Raw genomic sequence first — 12750 nt, 5'->3', positions numbered from 1 at the left:
GCCCTGCTGTTGTCTGTCCTGCTTGCTGCAGTCCAGCCATATCACAGGGGCTATTCAGCCTGTGCTTGTGTCCCTGGGCTGAGCGGTGCAGAGCGCACCGTCTAGCCTCAGGGATGCCTTCCCGGCTTGGAAAGGACTGACGACTAAAGAGTGACTGTGGCTTCCAGTGGGGTTAATGATGGCCAAGCCTGGGGCGGTGGTCAAGACTAGAGGCTGACAGGGAACTCAAGAGTTTAAGGATCTCAGCCAGGGACCTTCAGAACTGCCTCTTCCTTGCCCAGGGGTAGGAAGGTCCTAGGGCCCAGGTGGTGGCAGCGGCGGGGGACTCTGGTAGGGACCCTGGCCAGTGGACTTGGAGGCGCTGGCACCAGGCGGCGCCCAGAGCGGCCAGTTTCGCTGTTGAATACGGGCCAGGCCGTGGTTTGAGCCAAGGCGGCCCACGACGACAGAGCTGGTGCTGACAGAGGGAGGCCAAAGCCTCTGGCCTGTACCCCCCGGAAGGCGACTGCACGCGGGCGCTCGGCCCACCCCGACCGGGGCTTCCAGGCGCGCAGGGTCCTGCCCTCTACTCAAGGCTGGGCGACGACGAGGTTCTCGCCGGGCCTTGGCCTTCCAGAAAATTCCCTGGGAAGGCCCAGGCCCAGAGATCAAGGTGAGGCACTGGGAACAGGCAGCTGAGTAGGGGGCAGCGGACATTTCTGGAGCCTGGGGCTCGGAACCCCATCCCTACGCCCGGGGCGCGGAGCTAGAGCTGCCGCCGTCCCCTTCGGGCGGGGGCCAAACCAGCTCCTCGACCCCGCCCAGCCCTGCTCCGCTCCTCCCCGCCACCCCCAGCTCGCTGGGACCCCGCGTCCCCGACGGGGCAGCGGGCAGGGCCGCGCCCTCGGCCCGCCCCCGTTGGCTCCGCCCTCCCAAGGGTGCTCCCCTCCCGACCCGGGCCACCCTTGGTTCCCTTCCCTCTCCCCTCCACACCGAGGCCTGTTTTCCCTTCGCTTGCCCAGGGAGGAGGGAAAATATTCCCCATTCAGAATCACCAACCGCCGGCCTTCTTTCAGGGCCATCAAGGGGGCACTGGGTGGGGAGCAGGAAAAGGACTTGTGCTTCTCCCGCTCCAGGCCCCGCTCCCCGCTCCCTCCGTAGGGGACCAGACAGTAGAAGATTATGGTTTTCTTTTATTGAGTGAAACATTCGTTTGTAAGTGAATCTTCAGTGAAGACGTCCTGAGTGTGTGTGGGGGCGGAGGGGGCCGGCAGGGGAGGAAGGCGAGCAAACTGCGCTCATCCCCCTCCCCCGGGGCCTGCTCACTCAACTGGTCGGGGCCTCCTGGCCTCCCTCCCGCAGCCTCCCAGCCAATCATTCTTCCAGGCGCCGGCCCGAGTCCCAACTTGCCCAAGAGCTGAACCTCCTCGGGGAGAAGCAGGGGTGGGAAGAGAGTCAGGTGACCCAGAGGGTGGGGAGGGCAGGGGCTGAGACCCGATAGCCCCGCCCCCGAGTCACGGCCAACCCAGCACCGGGGACGTGCACCACAACTGCAGCCTCCCAGGGAAGCCTGGGGTGGTTGCGGGGAGGGAAGGAAGCGTCCCTGTGAAGGTGCAGGGAGGGGTGGGGTCTTATTTGCACCCCGCGCTGCGTTAGGGGAGGAGGTGCGAAGGCAAACACTGACAGGAGGGGGAATTTTGAATGCTGTTCTTCTAAACCCTAGGAAGGCTCATGGCACATAACATAGTCTTAGTTGGCTACAGAGACCCGTCCACTGACAGTCACCTCTTTTGGGTCCGAAACATTCGGAAGAGCCACTGGACGACGAAGGGCCACAGGAGGAAGAAGAGCAGCGTGGGCCCCGGGAGCCCAAGGGGCCATGGCCGAGCACTGGGCCTGGGCTGCAGGCCTCTGCAGCCAAGAGGGAAGGAGTCAGAGGCCAGTCCAGGCCTCAGCACAACCTCCCTAGGAACCTGCTTCCAATTCAGTGGGAGACTGGAAAGACCCTGCCCCAAGTCTGCAACACTAGAAGGGAAGTGGCCCCCAGGTGGTCCTGACAGGTTGAATGCCAACTCCCTCCCACATCTTCCTTCCCAGGGCAATCCCAGTGTCCAGAGAGGCTGGAAGGGCTGTGGATAGAGGGAGCGGCTTCCATGCCATCTTCTCTGGGCCACACAGCAATGGCCGTTGGTATTACCTGAAGGCCTCTGTCGTTAAGGATGTGCCACATGTTTCAAATGAGAGCCCTGGGTACCCAGATTTTAGTTTCCAACTATCATTCTCCACTAAAAAGGAGCCAAGGCTCCTTGGAGAAGTGGTTGATTCCAGGCCTAGGGCAGGGAAGGTGGGAGTGAATGTGGGGCGCCTTGTACCAGGAAAGCAAGGCCGCTTTTAAAGATTCATCAGGTCGTGTTATAAGAACATAGGACCCGGTTTGAAAGGGTCTCGAATGGCCAGAGTTGTGACTGAGCATCAAAAAGAATGACTGGGGCAGACCGGGCGCGGTGGCTCACACCTGTCATCCCAGCACTTTGGGAGGCCGAGGCGGGCAGATCGCGAGGTCAGGAGTTCAAGACCAGCCTGGCCAACATGGTGAAACCCTGTCTCTACTAAAAATACAAAAAAATTAGCCGGGCATGGTGGCAGGCACCTGTAATCCCAGCTACTCGGGAGGCTGAGGCAGAGAATTGCTTGAACCGGGAGGCGGAGGTTGCAGTGAGCCAAGATTGCGCCACTGCACTCTAGTCTGACTGACAGAGTGAGACTCTATCTCAAAAAAAAGAAAGAAGAAGAAGAAGAAGAAGAAGAAGAAGAAGAAGAAGAAAGAAGAAAGAAGAAAGAAGAAAGAAGAAAGAAAGAAGAAGAAGAAGAAGGACTGTGGCTCCTGGGAATACGGAATCTGTGAAATCCATGAGCCCACAGTGATACTCAAGAGAAAACTGGAATTTTGTCACCATTTAGGTAGGTGGCTTTTAAATTAATTTCTTTCTTTTCCTTTTTTTTTTTTCTTTTTCCTTTTTTGTTGAGATGGAGTCTTGCTCTGTCATCCAGGCTAGAACGTGGCGGCATAATCTCGGCTCACTGCAACTTCCGCCTCCTGGGTTCAAGCGATTCTCCTGCCTCAGCCTCCTGAGTAGCTGGGATTACAGAGGCCTGCCACCATGCCCAGCTAATTTTTGTATTTTTAGTAGAGATGGGGTTTCACCATGTTGGTCAGGCTGGTCTCAAACTCCTGACCTTGGGTGATCTACCCGCCCACCTCAGCCTCCCAAAGTGCTGGGATTACAGGTGTGAGCCACCATACCTAGCCTAAATTAATTTCTTACTTTTTTTTTATTTTTATTTTTTTTGAGACGGAGTCTCGCTCTGTGGCCCAGGCTGGAGTGCAGTGGCCAGATCTCAGCTCACTGCAAGCTCCGCCTCCCGGGTTCACGCCATTCTCCTGCCTCAGCCTCCCGAGTAGCTGGGAGTACAGGCGCCCGCCACCTCGCCCAGCTAGTTTTTTGTATTTTTTAGTAGAGACGGGTTTTCACTGTGTTAGCCAGGATGGTCTCGATCTCCTGACCTCGTGATCTACCCGTTTCGGCCTCCCAAAGTGCTGGGATTACAGGCTTGAGCCACCGCGCCCGGCCCCAATTTCTTACTTTAAAAATAGGTAACTACAGAGAAAGAATGAAGCATTTATCCTTCCTTTCCACTGTATTTCAGGGAAACTCAAGATGATAAGGGAAACAGTACACAAATGATAGCTAATAGATGTTAAAGGAATCATAGCATTTAAAAGTCAGCTTTTTTTTGGCAATCACTAAATTATTGACTCAGGCAAGGATTAGCAATTGTCAAAAACTGGCAAATGGAGTTGATGCGGGACTGGATATTATCTGACTGCAGGAGCAAAACATGACTTTACAATGGTGGGATCAGACTCCCTTCAACCATGCCAGTGGTCCATGCTAGAGTTACTAATGGTGGAACATCCAGATAGTATGTGTCCTCTGCCATGAAAAAACATCACCTCTGATGTAGTCTGGTCCAAAATGTTGTGGTTTTTTGCGTTTTGTGTTTTTTTGAGACAAGGTCTCACTCTGTCGCCCAGGCTGGAGTGCAATGACACCATGATAGTTCACTGCAGTCTCAATCTCCTGGGCTCAAGCGATCCTCCTGCTTCAGTCCATTCCCAGCTAATTTTTAAAAATATATTTTGTGGAGACAGGGTCTCACTATGTTGCCCAGGCTGGTCTCAAACTCCTAGGCTCAAGCAATCTGCCTGCCTCAGCCTCCCAAAGTACTGGGATTACAGCTGTGAGCCACCGTGCCCGGCCCAAATGTTTAATTTGACTCTAATCCAGTGTTTAGATCTAATCTCCAGTTCACAGGAAATGTATATCGAGGAATCACCCATGAGGATGTAATTAGACCCAAAAGGTGCAACATTCTATAGGACACCAGCTCAGACTGGTCAGCAAGTCAACAGCAAGGAGAAGGACTAAGCTAGATTAACAGAGAATTGAAAGGGGAACAGATGCAATGTGTGGTCCTAGACTGGAAAAACAGCAGTTGGAAAAGGTAGTTTCGGGATAACTGGAGAAGTTGGAATTTAGATTGGATATCTGATGATATTAAGAAATTAATAGGCCGGGCGCGGTGGCTCAAGCCTGTAATCCCAGCACTTTGGGAGGCCGAGACGGGCGGATCACAAGGTTAGGAGATCAAGACCATCCTGGCAAACACAGTGAAACCCCGTCTCTACTAAAAATACAAAAAACTAGCCGGGCGAGGTGGTGGGCGCCTGTAGTCCCAGCTACTTGGGAGGCTGAGGCAGGAGAATGGCGGTAACCCGGGAGGCGGAGCTTGCAGTGAGCTGAGATCCGGCCACTGCACTCCAGCCTGGGCGACAGAGCAAGACTCCGCCTCAAAAAAAAAAAAAAAAAAAAAAAAAAAAAAAAAAAAAAAGAAATTAATAATTGTGTGTAATATGATGTTTGGGCTAGGTAGAATGTTCTTATTTTCAGAGATATATTTTTTTGTTTTTAAGACGGAGTCTTGCTCTGTAACTTAGGTTGGAGTGCAATGGCACAATCTCGGCTCACTGCAACCTCTGCCTCCCAGTTTCAAGTGATTCTCCTGCCTTAGCCTCCTGAGTAGCTGGGATTACAGGTGCCTGCCACCTCGCCCGGCTAAGTTTTGTATTTTTAGTAGAGACGGGGTTTCGCCATGTTGACCAGGCAGGTCTGCAAATTGCTAGGATTACAGGCGTGAGCCACCACGCCCAGCCTATTTTGAGAGATATGAACCCAACTCTTTCGGGGTGGAACATCATGATGTTTATAATCTGTTTTTTTGTTTGTTTGTTTGAGACAGGATCTTGCTATGTTGCCCAGGCTGGTGTTGAACTCCCAGTCTCAAGAGATCCTCCCTCCTCAGCCTCCCAAAGTGCTGGGATTACAGGTGTGAGCCACCATGCTGGCCTGTAATCTACTTTAAAATCTTCAACATTTAAAAGTAGTAAATGGTAGGAAAAAAAGAAAAGGGGACCTGGCGTGGTGGCTCACACCTGTAATCCCAGCACTTTGGGAGGCTGAGGCGGGTGGATCACAAGGTCAAGAGATTGATACCATCCTGGGGACCATGGTGAAACGCCGTCTCTACTAAAAATACAAAAATTAGCCGGGCATGGTGGTGCCACCTGTAGTACCAGCTACTCTGGAGGCTGGAGAATCACTTGAACCCAGGAGGCTGAGGTTGCAGTGAGCCGATATCACTCTACTCCAGCCTGGGCGACAGAGCAAGACTTCATCTCAAAATCAAAAAACAAACAAACAAACAAACAAAAACAGAAAAAAAGAAAAGAAAGCAAGCCCTGTTGAGGGGGAGGGGCTGTGTTGAAAAGTTAGCCATCGTGGATCTGAGGAAATCCTGCTGCTGTGGGCTCACCCCCGCTGTGCTGAGTGGGTTAGAGGTCACCCCAGAGATCCCTCACCTCTGGGAATCCAGCCCTCTCCTGCCCCCACCACCTCAGGCTTTTCAAGAACAGACCCACTCACAGTTAATGGTGGGTACCAGCTTTGCAGGCAGACAGACTAGGGACCACTGCCAACTCCATCGCTTAGTGTTAATATTAACAGCAATAGTAGCAACAGAACTGACTGGAGAAGGCTTTCTGTGTGGTGGGCACCACGGAAGCACCAACATGCATGGTTGAATCCTCACAGCAGCTCAGAGAGGCTCTCCCAGGCTATGTGCCCTCAGGCAAATTAGCCCTTTGGAGCCTTAGTTTCCCTCTCTGAAACGGAGGTGAAAAGAAACTCTATCCCTAGGGCTGTTGTGTGAATTCAGTGGGAAGATGCCCATGAGTGTTTGGCGCCTAGCGGGGCTCCAGCAATGGCAGCTGTTATTTAGTTTGCAGAAGCCCAGGAGCCCAAGTGTCAGGGGCAAGCAGAGCTAGGAGTTGAGAGGGATGCAAGGGCTGAACCATTTGGGGCAAATCCTAATTCTGGGAATAGTAGACCTGACAGAGGGACAACAGGGACCAACATCCTCAGTGCCCAGAGCAGACACATCATGACCCTTCCCACGCGGGTTTAGTCCTGAGGCTTAGCTTCTCTCCAGGCAGAGGGAGGGGAGAACGGCAAAGGGCCCGGCCCACTCTGCCTTCAGAGTGGAAGCACGTCAGCCCCCTCCACCCTCACCCCCACCTCCTGTCTGCTGCAGGAGCCACGCCATTCTCTGGAGAGAGATGTGGGCAGGTGGAGGCGTGAGGACAAAAACAAAAGTGGCTGGATGAGGAGCCCAGAATAGAGACCAGAATCTGCCATCATCTTGTCCGATGGGGTGGGGGACTCACCTGCTTGGGGGGCCGGGGCATGCTCTCCAGGCTCTGCACCCTCGCCTGCACCTCCTGCATGCTCTTCTGTAGTGCTCGAACTGTCCCCAGCAGCCACACATCCAACTCCTGGGGCCCCGCTGTGCTCCCCTCTGCGGAGCACAGACACACAGGGAAGGGGGCTCAGGAGGCAGTTCAGCTCTGGGCAGTGGGGCGGCAGGCTGGGGCAAGCCCAGGAAAGTGTGGGAGTGCAACCCAATCCCTGGACCAAGTGTGATTCTTGCAAAGTCCATTTATGTAGCTGAGTAATGGGCTGCTGGAGGTTTAATCCCAGCATGGCCGCTTATGACGCAGATCAACTCACTAACTTTTTTTTCTTTTTTTTTTTTGAGACAGTCTTGCTCTGTCGCCCAGACTGGAGTGCAGTGGCACAATGATCTCGGCTCACTGCCATCTCTGCCTCCTGGATTCAAGCGATTCTCCTGCCTCAGCCTCCCGAATAGCTGGGACTATAGGTGCCCACCACACCTGGCTAATATTTGTATTTTTAGTAGCGACAGGGTTTCACCATGTTGGCCAGGCTTGTCTCAAACTCCTGACCTCAGGTGATCTGCCTGCCTTGGCCTCCCAAAGTGCTGGATTCCAGGCGTGAGCCATTAAGCCCGGCCAAAGTCATTAACTTCTCTGGGCATCATTTTGTCATCTAAAAATTAGGAGAAGATGTCATCTCCTTCACAGGGCTGCTTGATCAGAGGAATAAAGGAGATACTTTTGAAAATGTCCATACAGGACCTGACACACAACAGGAGTTCTAGAAGGGAAGAGGGCAGAACTCATTGTCTTCTGAGATTTCCAAATGGGGGTTCCAGAGAGTATAGATGACTTCCTGAGGCTGTGCAGCTGTAGGTGGGAGAGCTGGGCTAGGACTCCCATCCCGCTGGCCTTACTCAGCACCTGCAGAAGGTACAGACTCCTGGGTGCCCTTTGGGGACAGGAGGGAGGGCGGGGACTTTGCCTACCCAGGCAGGTATCTGGCTGATTGGCAGTCCTTCCTGGACAGAGGCTTCTCGCTCAGTGCCCAGCAATGGACTTTCACCTCTGCCCTAGAAAGGCAGCCAAGAGAAGGCCTGGGATGCCAAGACCACAAGAAAAGGCAGAAGTGGGTGAAAGGTTGGGCAGGAGCTCACCTTTCTCTGTAGGGGGCACGGGGCTGTTCCTGGGATCACGCTTTCCTCCAGATGCTGCCCGCTGCTCTGCCCAAACCTGCTGAGATGAGTCAGAGGGCTGAGGGTGGGAGCGGGAGCACAGTAGGGTGGGAAAAAGGGGAATGGGGACTAGTCTCACCAGCTCAGGCTCCCGCTGCTCCAGGGAATCACAGAAAACCTCGGAGTCCAGGTCTCTGGATGGATGGGACTCTGGAGGGATTGGTAGAGTTACTGCCCAGAGGGAAGCTGTGGAGGGAGAGCAGGGGTGTGCACTGGACAGAAGCACCTGTTTAGGAGACACTAGAGATACAAGGCACTGGAGATATTACCACCTGAGGCACAGATGTGTGCCAGAAGCAAGGCCCTGGAACAGGAATCCTAGACCCCAGTCCCTGCCTTTGGGAGCACAGGAAGCCTCAGTGTCTGTGGAGGGCACAGCAGTGGCATCCAGCCTTCTCCCCTCCAGTCCTCCCCCAGCCTGGGTTTGGTCCACCCCTCCTGCTCAAGCACTCACCTGGGCTTGGGGGTGCCAGTTCCTTGGGGAGGCAGGGAGGCTCTGAAACAGCCCCAGCATCTCCATTCACAACCTGGTCTTTCCAACCTGCCAAGACACAGCACCCAGAGGTGGGGCTGGGGAGAGGTTGGCACCTCCCAGTGTGATCAAGCCCCTATTCAGGATGAGCCGTGGATGCTGCCTGAGATCCACCTCTCAGGGGCGTGGGGGTTCCAACAGGGATGTCACCTGGAGCCCTCTGCCCCCAGCCCACCTCAGGCTAGACCTAGCCCGAGTTCACTCAGCACTTTTGGAGCTCCCAGCCTGGGAGTCTGACCTGCGACCCTTCTCAGGAAGGTCTCTGGGGGCCTCGGCATGTCAGGGATCACCTGGTACAGGGGCTCGAAGTAACCAAACATGTCCTCTGCCACCTCACCCAGGGGCACTGTGTCGATCACCTGTGGGGGAGGGGGTCTGTTGGGGAGGGAGTGGCCTCCTGTCCCTTCTGCCCTGCTCCTGCCCTGTCACACACCTCCACCCTGTGCCCAGTCAGGGGCCAAAGATAGGCAGGGCTGGGGGTAACATGAAGGTGGTGATTCCCATGAGGGGGTCCATGTTTAGGAAATGGAGTGAGGGTCAGAACTGGAAGGGCAAGGGGCAGGCCACCTGTCCAGGAGCCTGGGGACAGGGAACCTACAGCCCCTACCTTCTGTGCCACCAGTTTCATTTCAGTGATGTAGGCAGACATGGCCTCCTCCCTGCTCATCTTGCCCAGACTGTTCCAGGCGTCCCTGGGGGCAGAGGGCTGTGAGAGGGCTGCTTGACAGCTGAGGCTTGTTTGCCCAGCCAGCCGGGAGCTCACCACTTATATCGTCCAATGGGGTCCCAGAACCCAGGCCGGGGGACCAGGCAGGGCCCCATGGTGGCCTGCTTGTAGTAACTGTAGAATCGCAGCATCTCTTCATAGGAGGGGCGGTAAGAACCTGGGCAGAGTTGGGAAGCCAGGGCAGAACATCACTCCCAGCTCCAAGGGGCGGAGGGGCGGGAGAACCCCGCTTGGAAAGGGCAGAGGTGGAGATGGGTCCCACCCAGGGCATCTGGACTGGGGCAGGAAGTGGAGGGGACCCCCAGGACAGCTCAGGCAGGGGCTTGTCTGTAAAAACTGCAGTGATCAGGACCATTTTTTCTTCAGAGTCAGACCCCAGGCGTCCTGAATGCGAGTCCCCGCAGCCTCACCGTTCTTAGGCAGGTTCTGGATGACGCTCACTGCAGCCTGGAACTGTTTCTGGCAGTCAGGCTCTGGGCTTTCTTTCTCGGTGCCCATGCTGCTGCGAGCCCTGGGGCCCTACTTTTGAGCGACTCTGCAAGAAGCAGCCTTCGTGTGAGGGGGCCTCCAGGGTACCCCCGGCACCATAAGCCAAGGATCCACTTCCCAGAGGGGCAAACTAAGCTCTTCAGAAGCCCGAGGGAGACACCCTGGGAGGTCAGAAGTTGTGGTTGAGGAGCCTCCTTTTCCTACCTCAAGGTAGCGTGGTGGGGCCAGGGTCGCCAGGGCCTCGGTGGGTGGAGAGGCAGGTGGCAAGGGCCGCAGTGCCAGATGTGTCCGTCCCCAGATGCGCTTTCTTTAGCTGCACATCTCCAACTCCTGGACAGGCAGAGAAGAGAGGAGGAGTCAGGGCGGGGCGAACAGTCTCCCACCCTGGCCGCCTGCACCTTGGCCCAGCCTGCGCCCTGCGGCGCCCACTGCCGGGACACCTGGGTCCTCTCTCGCCACCACCCCGCGGCTTCCTACTGTCGCCGGGGTCCAGCGGGGCCGGGATGGCGACGCAGAGCGAGGGGGGAAATTTAAGCCAATGAGAGAGCTTGTTTCACAGTCGGCGTATCTACCTCAACCATTCAGCGCGGCCCTTTCAAGAAAATGCAAATAGTTTCTCAGAGCCTTTCCCAATTAGGCGGGGCTTAATCCTAGGGTCGGACTTCCCAGCCCGGGATGGCCAAGGCGGGCGGCAGCGCCCCCTGGTGCACATAGTGAAAGGTCGTGGCGTCCTAGCGCCCCCTGGTGGAAATCCCCATCTGTTCGCTGATATCCAGGCCTGGCCGATCCTAGGCAACCCCCTCACCTCTTTAGACGTTTAGGCACTGGGGATTAAAAAAAGTCATGTCCTGTCGTCAGGCGTTCTGGAGGAGGGACATCACAGCTGAGTTTTGGAAGATGGTCGGGCACCGTGGCTCATGCCTGTAATCCCAGAACTTTGAGAGGCCAAGGCAGACAGATCATCTGAGGTCAGGAGTTCGAGACCAGCCTGGTCAACATAGTGAAACCCCGTCTCTACTAAAAATCACAAATTAGCCGGGCGTGGTGGTGCGTGCCTGTAATCCCAGCTACTGGGGAGGCTGAGGCAGGAGAATCGCTTGAACCCGGGAGGTGGAGATTGCAGTGAGCCAAGATTGCCCCACTGCACTCCAGTCTGGGCGACAGAGTGAGACTCCATCTCAAAAAAAAAAAAAAAAAAAAAAAAGCAAAATGTAGATTGCAGAATGATGGTTACCAGAGGCTGGGAAGGGTACTGGGGAGGGGGGGAAATGGGTACAAAAATACAGTTAGAATGAATGAGATCCAGTATTCGGTGGCACAATACAACGATGATAGTTACCAATAATGTATTGTATCTTTTTAAATTAATTATTTTAAAAACAATTTTTGTAGAAGCAGAGGTCTCATTATGTTGCCCAGGCTGGTCTTCAATACTTGGCCTCAAGTGATCGTCCCACCTCTGCCTCCCAAAGTGCTGGGATTACAGGCATGAGCCACCGCATCTGGCCAATTTATTGTATATTTCAAAATAACTGGATGGGACGTGGTGGCTCAGGCCTGTAGTCCCAACACTTTGGGAGGCCAAGGTAAGAAAATTGCTTTGAGGCTGCAGTGAGCTCTGATAATGCCACTGCACTCCACCCTGGGCAACCAAGTAGTGAGAACTTGTCTCTAATAAATAAACAAATAAATAAAATACAAATAAAAATAACTAAAAGTGGAATTGGAATGTTCCTAATACAAAGGAATGATACATGCTTGAGGTGATGGGTACCTCAATTACCTTGATTTGATCATTACACATTTTATACCTGTACCAAAACATCACATGCATCTCCATAATTCTCTGCAACTATTAAGTATCCATAACAATTAAAAGAAATGTAGACTTAGTTTATCCAACAACAACAACAACAACAGAAGAGTAAACCAGGAGAATAAGGAAGGGTTGTTCCTGGAGGAAGGAATGGCAGGATCAAAAGTACAAAGGCGAAGACGATAATCAGGAAGAAAATTCAGGACCCCAGAGAGGCGTAGGGACCCAAGCCAGAGTGCGGAATCCCTGGGCGTGGGAGATCTGAGGATGGGGTAGAGCAGGGCAAGCAGGTGGCAAATCCAGGCCCTGAGCACTAGCCTCTCTGTAGGATGCCACGCCGCTGGCCGCCGCTGAGTGGCGGTGTGCGCCCATCTCTCTGCCGGACCCAGGCCACCGGCTGCAGAAACGCTGCCACCTAGACGTCCCCCACTTCGCGCACGCACTCTGGTGCTTGCATATAATTAATAAGTGCACACCCGACTCGGCCACCAGAACCCGCACGCGGATGCCCACCCACGGGTTGACGTCGCGGACAACTACATCGCAGGTGCCGGGCTGGGGTGCCGGCCTGTCCCAGCCTCGAACCCAGAACTAGTTGCTGGGGACTCCAGGCTTGGCTCCGCCTCACGCTTCCCAGGTCCGTCAGCTCCGAGCCTGTGGCTCTCCGAGAGGGCAGCACCTGACCTGGCACAGGGAGGTTAATCCTATGACGTCACTGCCAACCTCCCCCATCCCCATGCCCATCCCTTCGGGTTCGCGCTGTCTCGCGCGGCTCAGCTCCCGGGGTTCTGCCTTCGCTCCCGGCCCTGCGTCCCGTCCCTGGTCTGGTTCCCTGCTGAGGCCTGCGGCACGACGCGGACGCGGAAGGGAAGGAAGAGGGGATCTTGCGTCCGCCTCGAGTCAGGGTCCCCGGGAAGGAGAGGGTGTCTGTGCCAGAGGACGGCCCTCGTCCCCGGTGCCGGCTCCCAACCCCAGCCCCGCAGCATGGGGGCTCTGGTCACCGTCACGGCCAAGATCAGAGGCTCGCCCGGACTAAGGGGAGGCGGACTCACGAGCTGGGGTGAGCGCTGAGGCTCCGAGGGTCCAGGCCACCGCCTGGCCCCGCCTCAGCACCGCCCT

General features: G+C 55.1%; 1 protein-coding gene across 14 annotated transcripts; it reads right to left on the bottom strand.

Annotated features, from left to right (window-relative positions):
- Nucleotides 1-1140: 1140 nt before the first annotated feature.
- ACBD4 (acyl-CoA binding domain containing 4) lies at nt 1141-12701 on the bottom strand. 14 transcript variants are annotated; one of them, XM_030922730.1, is made up of 12 exons: nt 12684-12701; nt 10020-10145; nt 9737-9861; nt 9363-9483; nt 9207-9291; nt 8838-8958; nt 8522-8608; nt 8147-8307; nt 7990-8068; nt 6824-6954; nt 1765-1890; nt 1141-1405 (listed from the first exon to the last, which is right to left on the bottom strand). In XM_030922730.1, the coding sequence occupies exons 3-12, from the start codon at nt 9822-9824 to the stop codon at nt 1160-1162; spliced, it is 1245 nt and encodes a 414-aa protein (XP_030778590.1). In that variant the 5' UTR covers nt 9825-9861; nt 10020-10145; nt 12684-12701; the 3' UTR covers nt 1141-1159. The 14 variants fall into 14 exon arrangements, with proteins under 14 accessions (XP_030778590.1, XP_030778589.1, XP_030778588.1 ...); XM_030922729.1 differs by lacking the exon at nt 12684-12701 and adding an exon at nt 10621-10801; XM_030922728.1 differs by lacking the exon at nt 12684-12701 and adding an exon at nt 10256-10343.
- Nucleotides 12702-12750: the final 49 nt, after the last annotated feature.

Source organism: Rhinopithecus roxellana, chromosome 19, assembly GCF_007565055.1.
Source record: "Rhinopithecus roxellana isolate Shanxi Qingling chromosome 19, ASM756505v1, whole genome shotgun sequence".
NCBI lineage: Eukaryota > Metazoa > Chordata > Mammalia > Primates > Cercopithecidae > Rhinopithecus > Rhinopithecus roxellana.
The sequence above is the reverse complement of the archived record's forward strand: the minus strand, read 5'-3'. Positions and strand labels throughout refer to the sequence as shown.